Source organism: Fukomys damarensis, unplaced genomic scaffold (assembly GCF_012274545.1).
Source record: "Fukomys damarensis isolate Sample0158 unplaced genomic scaffold, DMR_v1.0_HiC HiC_scaffold_19, whole genome shotgun sequence".
Taxonomy (NCBI): Eukaryota; Metazoa; Chordata; class Mammalia; order Rodentia; family Bathyergidae; genus Fukomys; species Fukomys damarensis.
Window position 1 is genome coordinate 41,854,685 of NW_022900931.1, and position 18,125 is coordinate 41,872,809.

The 18,125-nt window shown below is 43.7% G+C and overlaps 2 protein-coding genes across 2 annotated transcripts in view; one reads left to right on the plus strand and one right to left on the minus strand.

Annotated features, from left to right (window-relative positions):
- Nucleotides 1-13,563, minus strand: part of Dusp27 (dual specificity phosphatase 27, atypical) — a 33,826-nt gene extending 20,263 nt beyond the window's left edge. Inside the window, exons 1-2 of the mRNA XM_010633943.2 lie at nucleotides 13,454-13,563; nucleotides 12,722-12,847 (exon numbers count right to left, since the gene is read on the minus strand). Of these exons, the coding sequence (XP_010632245.1) occupies nucleotides 12,722-12,831 (110 nt within the window). The 5' untranslated portion in view covers nucleotides 12,832-12,847; nucleotides 13,454-13,563. The remainder of the gene's footprint in view (nucleotides 1-12,721; nucleotides 12,848-13,453) is intronic.
- A 3,140-nt stretch (nucleotides 13,564-16,703) lies between these two features.
- Gpa33 (glycoprotein A33) overlaps nucleotides 16,704-18,125 on the plus strand; it is a 29,771-nt gene continuing 28,349 nt past the window's right edge. Inside the window, exon 1 of the mRNA XM_010633941.1 lies at nucleotides 16,704-16,832. Coding sequence (XP_010632243.1) covers nucleotides 16,802-16,832 — 31 coding nt within the window. The 5' untranslated portion in view covers nucleotides 16,704-16,801. The remainder of the gene's footprint in view (nucleotides 16,833-18,125) is intronic.

The following is an 18,125-nucleotide window of genomic DNA, read 5'->3' on the forward strand; positions in this document are numbered from 1 at the left end:
AAATCTATGTTGGTCTACAGAGAGTTCCCTGAAATGTGACTTGTGATTTTTCTTTTTTAATTCAGGGATCAAACTCATGACCTGGCACTTGCAAGGCAGGTGCAGTGCCACTGAGCTAAATCCCCAGCCTTTCTTGCTGTTTTTAGAACTCTTTTCGTGTTGGACTTTTGACAATATGACTATTATATGCCTCAGAGAGGATCTTTTCTAATCACATCTATTCATGACCCTTTGAGCCTCCTGAACCTGGATGTCCATATCTTTCCCAAGATCTGGAAAGTTTTCAGCTAGTATTTCACGAATAAGTTTTCTATGCCTTCTCCATTCTCTTTTGGAACACTCATATCTCAAATATTTGTTTGTTTTAAAGTGTCACATAAGTTTATTTCAGTTTTGTTTGTTGGTTGGTTGGTTAGTTGGTTGATCTAACTGAATTATTTCACAAGTCTTGACTTCATAAATTCTTTCTTCTGCTTGATGTAGTTTGTTGCTAAGGATCTCAACTGTATTTTTATTTGACTCACTAAGTTCTTCAGCTCCAAGATTTTTGTTTGGTTCATTTCTGTGATGTCCATTTCCTTGGTGAATTCTCCACTTCTCTCATGAATTGTTTTCCTACTTTCATTAAATTGATGTTATCTTGTATCTCATTGAGTTTCCTTACAATCATTCTTTGAACTCTTGGGTATTTTGTGGGGGTGGGGGTTGTTTGTCTTTTTTGAGACAAGGTCTTGCTATGTAGTTCAGGCTGGCCTTGAACTCACTATATAGCCCAAGCTGGCCTCAAATGGCAATGCTCCTGTCTCAGCCTCCCCAGGGCTGGGATTATAGGCATGTGCCATTACTTCCAGCTAAACTCTTTTTTCAGGAATTTTTTCAATTTCTTTTTGGAGGAGTCTGTAGATAAAAACTTACTGTGTTCCTTTGGGAATGTCATGTTGTCTTGATTTTCATACTTTTCGTGTTCCTGTGTTTATGTTTACATATCTACCAATTTTATAGAGTGGCTTTCATAGTAAAATACTGTCTCCTAATAAACTTAGTCTTAAGGATCAACTTGTCAGGCTTCTTTGGCTTTGGTTCCAGTTGGGCACCATACTGTGGTCTCCACATAGCTTCTTCAGCTGTAATTAATAGCTTCAGGTGTGGTGCATATAGCGGCAGGGTTGTAAAGCCTATCTATTTCTGCAGGCCATGCAGGGGTAAATATATTCTAGTGGCTCAGGCAGGTGCGACACACAGCAGTAGAGGATGAGGGGATGAGGTACCCACTAGGTGGCCACTCCAGTAGGCCCAGGATGGGTCCTGATGGCAACAGTGTGACTATCACTCTTCATGGGCCATGTGAGGCTAAGGCCCTCCAGGAAGTCTGGACAGGTATAGAGTATCCTATGTGCTAGTTTGTCTCCACAGACCATGTGGAAGTGGGGCTACTCCAGTGAGCCTTAGTCAAGTATGGTACAGCTCATCTAACAGTTGAAGGAGGATACCTGTATGGTGCAGAATGCACCTGTCAGTCTGGAGGCTGTATCCACATAGCAGCAGGACAGGCATGGTTGGGTTTGGTTTCAAAATGGCAGCATGTAGCAGCAGCAGCCTTGGTGAAGAGTCTAGAACATGAGCTGAGTTCTCCTTCAGAAGCAGTATAGAGGTTTGCACCCCCCTGACAGCTCCCGGGTGGGTTTTGCACCCACAGGAATACAGGACCCAGTAGCACCTAAGAGTTTAGGTATTCATGGTGCCAATGTGGGCTGCTGGGAATGTCCCATTTACCAGTTCTGTCACAAAGGACTTTTCTCAGTTCATTCTGATCCAGGCTGAGGCCATGGTTATTGCAAGGTATGCTGTTTCCTTCCTTACCAAGCTGTCTGGATCTCCATGTTCCATAACATCTCTGTGCTATCCACACTGCATACCAGCACTCTCCCCTGAATGTTCTAGCCAAACAATAGCTGTTTATTATTAGATTTATATTCTTTTTTCTTTTTTATTAATTAATTTTATTGGTACATTTTAGTTATACAATATGATGGTATTCATTATTGGGAATTTGTACCTTTACATAATATATCTTGGTTCTTATTTTTTTCCCATTCCCCTGCCCTCCCTTCAACCCCTCCACTTCTCCCTATTTACAAAGACTTTGTTTCCATCTCTCGTATTTATTTCTTTCCCTTCTTTCCTTTCCTCTACCTTTTTATTTTTTTTGACAGTAGTGCAGCCAATGCTTTTTCTGCAGTTCTTTCTCTGCAGAAAATCAAGGTCCTCTTAGATCCCATCCATGTATTCCTCTTTATCAGATTCACTAAACTATGTCAATGGCAAAACAATTTTTTTTCTATTAGGTTTAACATCTAGTCAGCTGTCTTGCCAGACTCTCTTGAGCAAAACTTCAGTTTTCTGGCTATGGGCATCTCCCTGGAAGTCCCAAGCTGCCACATAGGAAGTCTGACTACTCCCAGACCATCAGTCTGGAAAGGCACTAGTAAGAAGTCGCACTCTGAGCTCCTGTGTAAACGAGCGATGGGTCCTCCAGCCTTTTTGATTTAAGTGGCTGATGCCACTTAAAATAGACATAAGCTGTCTGGCTAAGTCCTGTCAAAATGCCTCATGCACAAACAAGGGAGCAAAACAAAATTAGTGCCTTTACTCATGATGTTTAGGATACTTTGTTAAATACCAGTAGATAAGCGGGGCAGTGTTACTCCCAGGGCTAAAAAATGAGCTTTTTGCAAACAGCAAGGTATTCTTCTCCCTGATGGTGACAGAGAACCTAATACAATCATCAACTGACCCAAATATGTTGTGTATGGGAAGTAATAACAAATAAAAGCCCACATAGACAGGCAAAGCCTGCCTGTGTAGCAGACCTATGGACATTGGGGCAGTCTTGGTTTTCAAATACCCATATTTCATAAAACTACAATCAACATCTCATATTTCATATTAAAGTGATTCCTATTTCCATGTCAATAATATTTAATAAGGGAATTTTATTATTTTATTTATTAATAATGTTATTTCTACTACCATTAGGAAAATGTGAATCATTTTATTTGCTAAGGATTGGTATTATGTAAATCAAAATTTGAGACAAAAACAAAACAAATCCATACAGAATTTCTGCATTGCCATGGGGATTATAAGGCTTCTTTTGTCAATAGCCCCGTTTCTCCCACATGGCCAGCTTTCTTTGTTCCTCTGTGGGCCTCCATGGCTTCACATTCCAAAAAGTCTTTCTCACATTTACACTCTGTATTCCAAGCAATGGACACTGGCTGGAAACACATGGGAGGCTGCTAACCTGTCAGGTGTGCAGAAAGACCCCATGAGGAACTCAGAATCGGGAGTGGTATGGGATCCTGACTTGGGAACAACTCACACAGGAAGTTCTGATCGTTCCAGTTTTCCTAAACAACACTGACTCAAGTTGTGAGGGTTTGGTAATCGTGGGGACTGAGGATCTATCCTAACATCTGAACTCTGAGGCTATGGGTTTGATAGGGGAGAAGCTGAAGTTAAAATCTGAAAACAGAAATGAATGAGAAACATTTTCCCTTTTCATGAGTGTGAAGACTGAGCTCAGAGGTTAAGGGGTTAGCAATCTGAGGAAGACCAAGTGAAGATTCAGTACACTTTTGAGAGGTTGGCAGCTCATTGAGAAATGAGGACAGTAGAGAGATTTCTACCAAGCCCCATGGTGTTTCTGTCCTTGGATGCTCTGTGTTACACAGTGTGGAACGAGGGATGTAGATTACAAATATTTTTATGAGTCAGTGAAGGGAGATGTAAGCCTAATAGTCATAAAACTGGTTTGACATAGACATGGTTTATTAAGTCTAATAAAAGGGGTAAGACCTAAGAGGACTCCAGTGAGACCTGAGAGGATTCCGGTTTTCTGCAAGAAGCAGAATGGCAGAGAAGTAAAGGAGGGAGTCAGGAGAGACTTGAGCAACTAAGTCTGTTGGTATTTCCAAGGTCAGTAAGATGGCAGCCCCAGGGAGGTTTTGATTTATGACCACGTCTGTGCCCCAGGCAGTGTCCCTGAGATGGAGTGAGATGACACTCACATCCTGATTAGAAAGCAGCAAGGGCTGGCTGTTGACAAAAGACAGGCAGGAAAAAAGAGGATCCAGGATCGATATATACCTCATCACAGGATCAGGAAGCAGCAGCTAAAAAGCCTTGAGGGTGAATTGAACAAGAAACAATAAAGGTGGATTTGATGAACTTCCTAACCAAGACCAGGAGACAGCACAGCATCTGGCGAACCTGGGCTTTGTGAAATTGCAGACTGTGATTCATTAGTGCATAATGGAATCAATTCAATGGGTTGTGACCAGTGTCTGGGAAAGGAAGGAAGGAAGGAGGAAAGAAGGATGGGAAGAAAAGAAGCAAGGAAGGAAGGGAGGGAGGGAGGAATGGGGACTGACAAGTGTATTTGGGGAAATTTTTTATAATCTATACACCCCTGTATATGTGCCCAAATTGAGGCATAAATGATCTGTCCTACTGCAGATTACAGATAGCAAAGTTTGAAAGCTGCCACCTTAAGTCCTTTGCCACACTGTCCAGACATGGACAAGGAATGGAGCAGAATTGGGGTCTCCCCACCAGCCTACCACAGGCTGATCTCTGCCTGTCAAGGAGTCCCTCGGAAATGAAATGGAGATCTGATCTCCTTCTAACTTCTAAGTGTTCACGTCAGATTATTTGGGGAAATTTTTTATAATCTATACACCCCTGTATATGTGCCCAAATTGAGGCATAAATGGTCTGTCCTACTGCAGATTACAGATAGCAAAGTTTGAAAGCTGCCACCTTAAGTCCCTTGCCACACTGTCCAGACATGGACAAGGAATGGAGCAGAACTGGGGTCTCCCCACCAGCCTCCCACAGGCTGATCTCTGCCTGTCAAGGAGTCCCTTGGAAATGAAATGGAGATCTGAGCTCCTTCTAACTTCTAAGTGTTCACGTCAGAGGAAGTGGCCATGCATAGGCACTGAGAAAGGAGAGAAGTCAGGAAGGGGAAAAAATGATTTTTAGCAAGCTGCCTCCAGTGGGTTTAGCAAAAGAGAGAGGCAGAAAAATCTTCAAGAAGGGAATGGAAACGGGAAAGGATAGATGGAGGACAGGGTAAAGCTCCCAAAAGAGGCACAATAAGGACACACAAATGAGGCTTGAGGCTCACTCCTACCCCACCCTCCACCACTAGGATCCCACGTGGGGCTTCATAGGAGAGGGGAGGCGATCAGCCTGCTTCCCAGGAGCCCCACAGAGGTGGAGGGAAAAGGCCTGGCCAGGTGGCCAAGGAGTCCCAAAGTGCTGCAAAGACCTGAAAAGTTCAGATCTGAAAAGCCAAAGCAAGAAATGGACTTTGACTTTAAAAAATAAAAGAAAGAAACAGAAAACAAAACAAACAAACAAACAAACAATTCTTCAACTCAGGATCCAAAGGATGAAGAAGATTTTGCTTCTGCTTTGGAAAGGAGACACCTGGAAGTGGCTAAGAAAGGGATAGTCAGCGGTGGCTTTGCATGGAGTACCCCTATGGATCAGGTTTCATTTATTGGGTTATGGGGAAGGTAGAAGCTCTTGCCAAAGTGCCCCACTGAACAGAGGGTTTCACATGTTTCTTTTCTTGTGCAGTATTGGGGATTAAACCCAGGCATTCTCATTGACCCACATTCCCTGCCTTAAAAAAAAATGCAATTTTGAGACAGGGTCTTGCTAAGTCACTAAATTGCTCAGAATGGGCTTGAATTTCTAATCCTCCTGCCTCAGCCTCCCGGGAGTGCTGGGATTATAGGCATGCACTACCACACCCAGCTAGATTTTCCATTTCAGGGTTAACTCAAGAAGGGCAATGGTGGTAACCCTAAGGCATATGGGCCACAGTGGGCTGTTTGATATCACTGAAAACTCTAAAAGGTTCGCCATCATTGGTCTGGCCTGGTTGGGAGATGAATGACTCTTGAGCTATTTTCCTACTGAGTTTTCTGACAGAGAGAATGACTCATTAAGCTGAGGTTTGAACTGATGCTATGAGGCTAGTGCAGAAATGAAAATTTGGCCCTCTTACCCGCAGTCTGTGCACTTTTCCCAGGCTCTTAATTCACCCTAGGATGAGATTTTATAGATGAGGCATGAGATATTAAGCTTCATCTCCGAACTAATTTGCTTGGTTGGCAGTGGCTACTGGGAGCCCTGGGTGAAGTTCCACGAGGCCCGGTCTTCATTCCACTGGAAAGAGTACAATTATATCAACCAGCAGCTCCACCTAAGGTTGTAGTGGGTTGAGAGGTGGCCCTTCAAAAAGGTGGGATTCCCAGAGCCTGTGTATGTAACTCTTTAAAAATAGAAGTATCATTGCTGATGTGATCAAGTTAAATATCCTGAGATGAGATCACCCTGGATTAGGATGGACTCTAAAGCCAATGACAAGTGTCCATATAAGAAAAGGAAAGAAGGGAGGAAGACAGAGACAGGACAAATGCTGCCATAGGCAAGAAATGCCAGTAGCCAGAACCTGGGAAGAGACCAGGAAGGAAGCTTCCCGTAGGGCTTTGGAGGGAGTGTGGCTTTGCTGCTACCTTGGGTTTGGACTTCTGGCTTCCCAAACCATCAATTTATGTTTCTAAGTTACAGGTGCCCTGGGAAACTAGTTCAAGAGCTAAGGTATTTGCTGGCTTAGTATGTCACTTCATTTTAGGAAGATGCGGACCTTTAGCTAAAGAGATAAAACAACAGGGATGGAACTTCAGGCGCTTACCAAGTACAAAGAGGCTTGTTCAGGAGGGGGCCGAGAGCAGTAAGCAGTGCTCTGTTACTGAGAACACAGCACCCACTGACAGCAAAACGGGAGAGGCAGCGGCCTCCCTAGTGTGAGTGAACTCTGGTGACGTACTTTCTTGATGTCATGAGTCACTGAAAAGAATTGCTTGTCAGATATTTTTCTGTGGACAAAAATGCAGGGAGAACTACCACTTATCAAATATCTAATATTCCTTCATACATATAGTGTCTTGTTCAATCTCTGCCCCTGGGTAAATCTAGAATTGTGATGTTAGGATAAGAAATATGCAAGCTCTGCTGGCTAATGAACCAGAGAGCAGATCTCACCTCGGCTTCTGGCTCAACTACACCAGGGAAGTTCTTTTCACAGAGCCATGCTGCCTCAGACAAGAGGCTTTTCCTGGTGGGTCCTCCCCCCGCCATGATTTTGAAAAACAGCTTTGGTTGAGGCATAATTGACATAAAATGCTCATATTTGAAATATACAGTCCGTCATCTGTGAAGTCATCTGTAAGACGTCACCACAATCAGGATTGGGACTTGGCCATCCTCTCACAGTGCTCCCTCTTGCCCACCTGTAAGCCCTCCCTACCCTGTCCCCACCCACCCCATTGTCACTGCACTATAGAGAAGAGCTTGAGCTTGCATCTTCTAGCTTTCGTGTGAATGGAATAGTATAGTATGCACTCTTTTTGTCTGACTGCTCTCTCTCGGCATAATTATTTTGAGATTTACCTATGTTGTTATATGACTCAACACTTCATTCCTTTTTATTGCTGTATAATATTCTGGTGTGTAAATATACCACTATGTATTTATTCATCCACTTGTTGATAGACATTTGGGTTGATTGTATTTTCTGGGCTACTAACATTCATGTACAAGGCTTTAAGTGATAGGCTTTCATTCTGCTAGGATAAATATCTAGAAAATCTGAATCATATAGACACAGGTACATTTTTAGGTAGACATATGTGTAACTTTATAAGAAATTGACAGTTTGTAAGTGGTTGCACCACTTTTTCAGTTCCCACCAGCAATATAGGATTGTTCTGGGTATTTTACATTCTCACCAACATTTGGTCAGTCTGTTTAGTTTTATTAATTCTAATAGACATGTAATGGTAACTCACTTTTGCTTTAATCTGCACTTCTCTGATGCCTGAGGATTTTGAGTATCTTTTTATAGTCTTGTTGCTATCCACGTATTTTTTGGTGAAGTATGTGTGCAAGTCTTTTGTCGCTTATTAGACTGAGTTGTTTCTTAATTATTGGGGTTTTGAGAGTTTTAAAAAGTATATTCCAGATATAAGGTCTTTATCAAATACATGATTTGCAAATACTTCCACCCAGTCTGAAACACTGTGGATTCATTTGTCTGGACTACTCTAACCCAGTTCTGTGTAACTAAGTAAGATTAATTGGTTGGTCATGCGAATCCTCAGATGTCATGGTGACATTGCAGGAGGAGTAGCCACTGAACTGTCACCACCTGTGTACCTTCCTTGAAGATTTCTGAAAAGGCTAGTTGATTTGGGATCTGCTTTTAGGAAGCAATTGTTCAGGAATACACACAAACCAAGAGGGATATCCAAATCCACAGGATTCAGCAGTATCCCTGAGAACCCTGGGAAATCTTGCTCTGAGTGGGGCCACACCTTAGGGACACTCAGCCTGGACCCCTGTGAATCTTTCAGGCACAGGGGGACAGGCTGCTGGAAGGGCTGAGGACTGAATGACCCCGGGGATGCCCTGTTAACAAAGCCTTTTGTCCTGGAGCAGATTAATGTTAAGGCTTTCTCCCTTCCCTTTCAGTGACGCCCACCTCTGCTTGTACTCTCTGTTTGCTTCCCCAACCAATAATCTGAAAAGCTCAGTCTCCCCAAAGTGATAGACAGTTAACTAACTGCATATTCTGTAGGGCAGTATTTTCAAAAATATTCACCAGACTTTATTTATCTAGCCTAGTGTTATTGGTCAGCTCATCCTGTTGCTTGAATATACTTATCCTTAATGGCTGTTAGAGGCTAAAACTTTCTAGCACTTATCTTCTGGTGCACCTATATGCTTGCTTCTGCTCACTGTGTATCAAGAATGAGCCTGCTGGGTCAGAGGATTGCTGTGTGTTCAGCTTTGGTAGACACTGTGAAATCCTTCCAGACGGTTGTACATTCTCCGTGGCAGTGAGTAGGAGTGCTTCTCACTTTACACCCTCACCTGCATTGCTAGTATCTATAATTGTAGGTATTCTGATGACTGTGAGTTGTATTGAATTGTGGTTGGAATTTTATTTATTATTTATTTATTTCTGTTCTTACTAATTTTTTTAATGGTCCAAAGAAATTTGTTGATGTGTTCCTATCCCAGTATATGTGTATTTTGGTAAATATCCCATGTGCCTGCAATAAGAATATATATCCTGCAGTTGCTCAGTAAATGTTCTAAAAATGTCAGTTAGGTTAATTTTGTTTATTGTATTCAAAATTCCTGTATTCTGGATGATTTTTGTTGTTGTTGTTGTTGTTGTTGTTGTTGTTAAAAATACATTTGACTAAGATTGTGGACTTCAATTTTTTCTACAGTTATGTCAATTTTTGCTTTTTGAAATTGTTATTGGATCATAGATATTTAACATGATCATGTCTTCCTGTTGTATTGAACCTTTAATCTCTGTGAAATGTACCTCTTTATATCTAGTAAATCTTAAACTCTCCTTTGCATGCTATCAGTGCTATCAATATAGCTTCACTGGCTTGTTTTCATTTGTGTTTGTAAGTGTAAAAATCTTGTATTTTCCAAAGGCATCCACAATATTTCCCATTCCACTACTGCCCCTTTACAATGAGACTTTGATATTCCTCTGTTGGGATGATGTGCTCTACTTGGCCTCCCCTGGAAACCTTGTGACAATGGAGTACAGAAAACAAGACACTGTGACTTCTGAAGCTAGATCATAAAAAATCGGTGCTCTTCAGTCTTGTTCATTTGGGTGACACTTGTGGAGTTTAGCATCTATACTTTGAGAAAGCTCAGATGGTCCACATGGGATGAGAGCATGGAAAGACCATCCCTTCTAAGAGCTCTGCCCAAGAGCCCAGCAAGTCGCAGCCCAGGCTGCCTCTGTGACAGCAGCCCCTGCTGTGAGTCAGCCTCTGCCTGTCACATCCCTCCAACCCAGGCCTCTGACAATTTAGAAACCCAGCTAACCCCTCTCCACCCCCACCCCGTGCTTGCCCAGGGGCCTAATTACCAACGTGATAACATGGTTGTTTTACAACTCTAAACTTTGAAAGTATGAGCAATAGTAACTGGAACAGTGACATAAATTCTTTTTCCTTCATCGGCCTTTGTGTATTTTTAAGGTGTGTCTCTAAAAACTGGGGTCTGACAATCTTTCTCTTTTAATTGAAACAGCCTGTTTAAGTTTTTATACATTTAGGTTTAAACCTATGTCCTACTTTTTTCTTATTTGTTATGCTTCTTCAGTATTCCTTTCCTCTTTCCTTCCTTGTTTTAGGTTGATTGTATTTTATTCACTTCTTTTCCTTTTTAACTATGTACTAGTTATATATTCTCTTGTAAACATTTCTAAAATTACACCACAAATTGCAACATTCTAGACTTTCCACCCAAGTTTACAGTTTCAGATAACCTTTCAAGATAACTGTTATCAAGCTGAGACAAGAAAGACATGAATCAGAGTTTAAAAATAATATCTAGGAAGAACTTCAGTTGTGATTACTAACACCAGGAGATAGCATGGTCTACATAGATCAGAAACCTATGAATTTTTGAAGGGATCATCTTTTTAAAAGAAACTAAATTTTTAAAAGCTTTTAGGAGCTGGATGTGGTAGCTCGGGGAGGCTGAGGCAGGAGGATCATAAATTTGATCCCAGTCTAGGCAACTTATCAAGAACCTGTCTCAAAAATAATAAAAGAAGGCTAGGACTGCAGTGCATTGCAAGGATTCAGTCCCTATTTACCCTGCACACATGCACGCAAACACACACATTCAAAGGCTGTGAATGGTATAAGCTTTAAAACTCCCCTGGGATTCCCAAATTTCCATGAGCAACACAGTCCGCAAAAGTTATTCCTCCTTCAAGGAAGACATGCTCTGCCATTCGACTTTAAGGTGACTATGAAGGATGACAGGCAAAGAAGCCCAGAGAGAAGAGCCAGAGGCAAGAGAGAGCAACAGATAAGAGAGTTCTTTCAGAGAGCCACATCCTGGTCAAACTGCAGATTCCCTACCTGTGGAACAGACAAGCCCAGGAATCACAGGACTGCTGTATCTCCCCTTTCTCTTTGATGAGAAAGGAACCTCTTCCTGGCCAGAACACAAGGTGTTGTGCCTGAGGAAGAGGATGCACCCCCTGGACACCTGGCCCTTACACTATAGATGCAGTGGTTGCCACATTGGGTTTGTTTCTTTTGGGAGGCAGTGAATGTGCTCTGTGAGTGGGAAGAAGATAACACGGATAGACTGCCTGGAGGGGTGCATTGTGGCTCAGGCGCTGCATTAAGAAATGGATGTCCTCTTTCAGGGACATCCAGGACCTTTCCCATGGACCCTATTTCCCATCCTCCCTTGCAAGAAAACTTGGCCTTGCTGAATTCTAGACAATGGAATATAAGTGGGAGGGAAGTGGCCATTTTCAGATCTGGCCTTTGAGAGCCTCCTAGGAGATTCTCTGTGCTGTCTGCCATTTTGTCCTGATGCCATGAACACCACAACATTAGGAGTCATGCTTCCAAACTGTGGACCCCTGAGACAGAAAGGGCCTCACCTCCTGCATCTCTGCCCAAGTACCTGGTTTGCAACTTATTACAGTGAGAAAGCAGTACCTGTTTGATACGGCAGCTAGTATTATCCTACTACACAAAGTTGTCACACCCCAACCGCACACAAAGCTCTCTCTAACCTATCACAGGTATGCAAGAGGTGAGGGATATAGTTTAAGTCTCAGTCATGATAGTTTTTCTAAGTGGAAATGTAAGCTGAATATCAAGGGAGAAGTCTGTGAGCTCCATCTGGGAAAAGGGCCCAGGCTCCAGTCTTTCTGAAGCGAGGTAGCCCCTGGAACCCCAAGGGAAGGAGGCAGCAAGTCTCCAGGAGAACAGAGGAAACAAAGCAAACAGAATTGTGGATACTTAGAATTCTTCTCATCCATTCGGCGACAGAGTGCTGATTAGAAGTCAGGTCTCTGCTATCACTGAGGGCAGAAGACGGGGCAGGCACACACGCCCTAATGTTTTAGCAGACAAGGGAGAATGGGTTTCTTTAGCCTTATGGTTTTTCTGAGAAATTCACACCAATTTTACATCATCTTATATCTCAATGTTTTTAATGGAAAAGGAAGTTTTAAATTATTTGCCATAAAATAAAGAGAACTGTCCAGGAAGATGTTTATCCACCCGTAGACACCCTGCTACTTCTCCCCAGGCAGACTTAGATCCCAGAAACAGTTTGATCATGGAAGCAAAATTATTTTCATATTAAGGCCGGGCCTGGGTCTCCCCCTTCCTGGTCCCTTTTCCTATAGTCCCTGGCCTATCACCCCCACATCCAGCTCCAATCCTCAGAGTCAAGCCTGAGAGAAGACCCACCAAATCCCTAGTCATCCTCTGAGGCTCTGGCCAGCACCCTCACCTTCAGGAAGCTTCCTGTGGCCCTTCCAAGACCCCTGGTTCCCTGCCCTGGCCCACTGTCGCCTGGCCCCTAGCACTTGCCACGGCCTGGTGCTGTTAGTCTCTTTGCCTCCTCCAGAAGGGAGGATGCCTGGAAGTACTCAGTCACATTACTGCATGAGTGAGCATAGGTAGTGGCTCTGTGTCCCCGGGGCCACTCCTCACCGTGCCCCCAGCACCCTCTGCAGTAGCCACACCTTTGGGGCTGTGAGAGCTCGGCTGTGCACACTTACTGGCTGGGTGAAGGGCTCCGGAGGTAGCGGGCCTGCACTGCCCTCACATCAGCTTCCTCTTCCTCACCCGGAACCACCTGCTCCTCCTCTGGGTCTCCACTGGTCGCCATGACGGCCTGTCAGCCTCTGTCAGTTTGGCAGGGGAAAGACGGTTAGGGAGTCAGGTTCCAGAGCTTTGTAGGGTGACAGGATGTGTCCTAATGTCACCTTGGGAATGACAGTGGGAAGGCTGCCACATGTTAGTACCTGAGCAGGTAAAGGACCCAGCCCAGCTGGTGTTAACGGGACACCAAGACCCTCATGCTGGCTGGGTTAGCAGCCACCCTAGAGATACAGTGTTTAAGAAGGAACAACTTGGCTCCTTTCACAGTTGCCAGCAAGGAGGCAGTGAGGGGAATCAGTCTCCACTATGGCAAAGGAGGTTGAAGGATAATTAATTCCTCAGACTAGAAAGATCTTCTGTTGAAATTACAGGGTTTGCCTGGGTGCACACACACACCAACGTGCACACCTGTTGTCTCCACAGAGAGAGGTGGCTCTGGCCTTCCTCAGTGGATCTAATGGAGGCCATGGGAGTCAAGGCCTTTGGCTCAGGTGCCGTTAAGCCACACAGAGTCCCCAGCAGCTGGTCTCAGATATCCCAGTGGGCTTCTACTGGGCACAGCAGAGCTGCCACCCCTTTCCTAGTGAGTTGGGGCTCTTGGAGACAGAAGGAGAGAGAAGCACACTCACCACCAGCCTGCCCGTGTGTCCAACCCTGGGGCTGAGGTCCCAGAAGAAATGGCCAGAAGCTCCGAACAGTGAGAGGGGACCCAGCACTCATTCCTCTCCTCCCGGCTTCCTTTCTGAGGGGCAGGACAGCTGCTAACAAGAATAACCACTCTCTAAATTTAGCCTCTGGCCCTGCAGGCTGGCGGGAAGGAATGCAACTCTCAGGACCTTCCTAAAGCAGGCCTCCCTTAACTCTTTCCCTCCTGCCTGGCTCCCTGGACACTTAACCTTCAGCAGTGGAGCTGGAAGAAACTCACCCTCTGTGAATGAAGAGGCCAGAGGAGACAGTTTCCTCTGACTGCTCTCCACGTCCTCCCTCCTGGGGCTGCCTACTCAGAGTTCTTCGAGAAGACAAGCTAAATCCACTGATCAGAGGGAGTAAATGAACTTACCTCAGCTCCTTGGCATCTTAGAAAGGCCTAGAAAAAAGCCCAATACGTAGAACAAGGAGGGTCCACAGATAGATAGATAGACAGACAGAGGACAGGGAACACTGTGGTGATCAAAGGGCAGTTATTGCATGACCCTAGGATGACATTTCCTTTAACAGAAATATCTCTTCTCAGTAAACTGGGCAATTGTGCTTCCCCTCCATATCCCCTACCTGTATTCCACTCGTAGCCCTTGGTGACAGACAACTGACGAGCCTGGGTGACAGAAATTCCCTGAACTTCATCATAACCAATCCTGCCTCACTACACTCCAGTCTCCGTCATTATTATCAAAACAAAACCCACACCCTCTTGTCCTACGCATTTACAATTACTCCTTTATTCATTCTTCTGTCCGTCCACTAACTGGTCCACCCATTTGCAAATATTTGTTGATTACTTACTATGCATCAGGCACAGTACTTGACCAAAATTAATAAGACGCATAGCTTAAAATTGTCTTTCTTCTCAGCTAGACGGAACAATGCCCAGCAAATAGTGTCCTTAGAAATTGGCTGAATGAATGAGTGAGCTCAGCATTTATTAAGAGGAACATGATTACTTACTATGCATCAGGCACAGTACTTGACCAAAATTAATAAGACGCATACCTTAAAATTGTCTTTCTTCTCAGCTAGATGGAACAATGCCCAGCAAATAGTATCCTTAGAAATTGGCTGAATGAATGAGTGAGCTCACCATTTATTAAGAGGGACGAGACACAGGTCAAAAATAACCCATGCATCAGACAGAATGAAGTTAGGGGCCTAAAAGAGATCTGGAGCGCTGTGTGAATTCAGAGGAGGGAGAGAGTCCTTTGGATGGAAAAAGTCAGGAAAGGCTGCATGAAAGAAACAGCAATACATGGTGGGCTGGCTTCTAAAGGACAAGTTGGATTATAATAGCTGATATAGCAGGGGAAAGGAACTACATAGGGGACAATGTGGACACATTTTTGGACTAGGAAAGTAGTAAGAGTTGTGGGTGTGAAAAGTCGTATAACTGAGTCAAAGCCTAAGCTACACATTCTGGAAGATAGGAAGATAGGTTGTAGAACAGATGCATGAATGCCTTAAAGGCCAATTTAAGGAGCTGGATTTCACTTGTTAGGTCCTGCAGAGTCAGTGATAGGAGCAAAGCAGAGAAGTGATGACCTCAGGGCAGTAGGGTAGGAAGAATGACTTGGCAACAGTATTATAAGGTGTTAGGGCTGAACAATTATTACACACAATAAAATAACTCAACAAGGTGGCTGAGTAAAATGCAATAGCTTTTGTACATCAAACAAACCTAGTGTAGCTCAGTGGTGCCACGCCTGCCTGGCAAGGGCAATGTCCTGAATTCGATTCCCACTACCAAAAAAAGAAAAAACAAAAACAAAAACCAAACAAACGTAGTAGCCACAAAGTATTGATAAAATAATTTATGTGGGAAATTCTGAATCCATAGCCCAAATAAATAATGGGGAAAGGATTTACAATACTTATCACATCCAAAAGTTTCCCTAATGTACAAAGAGCTACAAGAAATCAACAAGCTAAATACCAAGAACCTAATATGAATATGGACAAGTGAATTACCCAAACTCACACAATGAAATATGCTGCAGTACAATATGAAGTAGGTCTGAAAAATACGGTGACTGTTTATATTTTTTAAAATTTATTACAGTAAAAGACACAGTGCAGTTAAAGCCTCTCAGAATACTCCTCCTTACTTTGAATTTACTTATCCCAACGTTCTTGCCACTTTCTGAAGCAGCTCTGGAAGTCCTCCTTTGTAAGTATTTTTAGTTGTGTTGTCACGGCTGCCTTGATGTCTTCATTTGATTCAAATATCCATCTTTCTTGGTCGTTTTGACTTTGGGGAAGAGCTGCAAGTCGCATGTTACCAGATCTGGTGAATCAGGTGGATGAAGACAAAACCTTGTGTTTTTATGAGCCTCTTTTCTGTTGGATGGCACTCGTCAGCAGCATTTACCATAGTTCTGAACATATTTCATAAAGACACTAACATATTTTGCTAAGTGGAAAAAAAAATTTTAAACTATTATAAAACAGTGATACACATACTTATATATAAAATATCTCTATTATAGCTATATAATATATAGATAACTATATATTATATAGATGTATAATATATAATCATAGATATATAACCATGATATATAATATGTATGGAAGAAAGTACACCAGTGGCTATTCCTAGAGTTTCCCACAAGATTTATCACACTTTAGGTAGGGTGACCAGGGTCTCAATTTGCTTGGGTCTGAGGTGGTTCCCAGAACATGACACTTTTGGGCTAAAAGCCTGGACAGTCCCTGAAAGACTGCCATAGGGTGGCCACATTATCTCCAAGATTATCTTCTTTGTTTACTCGGACATTTGCCATTTCCCAACCAAATTATAAATTCTCAGGGAAGGGGCTTCCTATCCCCTCGGCAAAGGTGTGTCTGTCTGGGTGTGGGGACTGGGACGAGGATGGAAGTAGATCAAGTCCTGTTGGGCCTCAAAGTATTTAAGAAACACTAGCTTGGAATCCCACCCTTTTATAATACGGCAGCAGCTTCTGTCAGTTATGAGAGAGGCCCACACCTTAGTGTGAGGCCCAGGACTTTGTACACCTGCTCACTGAGAAGGCAGGGAGATGACTGGCCCCAGAGTACGTAGGGAAGGCTCCTCTTGGACCTTCAGAGCAGTAGGTGGAGCACAAGCCCAACCCCACAGGTGAGTTCATGTGCCAGTCCAGAGGAGGGCGGGTCCGGGGGCCAGGCTGGGCAGAAGTGGACAGAACAAGGAGAACTGCGGAGACCTTGGGCTGGCTAGGCCACCAGCTGGGCTTGGAGCAGAGAGGGAGCAGATCACAGAGTGAAAGATGCAGCCTGCGCTGTGGATGCTGTGTGCAGGTGAGTGAGCCCCACTCTCAGGCAGCACCCAGGGGTGGGTGAGACATAGGGACCAAGGGTAGAAGGAAAGGCTGCTGGCCAGAGCTACTTATTCTCTGTGCCAGGCCAGTGCCCAGACTAGAATGGTTTCATTTGCATATCAGTAAATAAAACCCCAGCCCTTTGCTGTCACGAAGAACTCAAAGCACCTCAAGACCATTTTTTCCCCCGTGCCAAATTGGATCATAATGTTACCAGGTTTTAGGGTGCTAGAATCTCCTTGGAGAGTTGGTTTCTAGGTTCTTCCTGTTCTGAACAAAGAATTGGTCGAGGCAAGTGCGAAGGTAATAATGTTTCACATTTACTAAAGACAGGAAAGAAACAGGCTCTGAAGAGTGAATTTGGGCCAAGTAAAAGTAGGAAAAAATTATACTCTACAGGAGAAAGTAGTCTACAGTGAAAGAACACAGTAGCAAAGAGCTTAGAGTCCAGGGTCCTTTTGTACCACCTGTTCCTGGAGGTGACACCAGGTTTAGGCTGTCCTATGAAAAACCTGCTCGAGCTCTCGAAAGAAGTCCATGTCAGGGCTTCAGGAACTGTTCTGTTCATGTGTCCTGGGGTTTTTTAATTAACCGGTCATGCCTATTTCCCCCACCAGCTTTGCCATGCCCTGATCTCCTATCTCACTGGGTCAGATATCACAGCTGACTGTAGGGACAAAGTATTTAAATCCAGGGGGTCCTAGAAGATGTATCTAAATACATTTGCTATCTAGACTTTAACTGTTGCCTTAAAACCAGAGAAAGACACAATGATAACAATGTTAACATGTATATAAAACCCCAGCCCTTTGCTGTCACGAAGAACTCAAAGCACCTCAAGACCATTTTTTCCCCCGTGCCAAATTGGATCATAATGTTACCAGGTTTTAGGGTGCTAGAATCTCCTTGGAGAGTTGGTTTCTAGGTTCTTCCTGTTCTGAACAAAGAATTGGTCGAGGCAAGTGCGAAGGTAATAATGTTTCACATTTACTAAAGACAGGAAAGAAACAGGCTCTGAAGAGTGAATTTGGGCCAAGTAAAAGTAGGAAAAAATTATACTCTACAGGAGAAAGTAGTCTACAGTGAAAGAACACAGTAGCAAAGAGCTTAGAGTCCAGGGTCCTTTTGTACCACCTGTTCCTGAAGGTGACGCCAGGTTTAGGCTGTCCTATGAAAAACCTGCTCGAGCTCTCGAGAGAAGTCCTTGTCAGGGCTTCAGGAACTGTTCTGTTCATGTGTCCTGGGGTTTTTTAATTAACCGGTTGCCTATTTC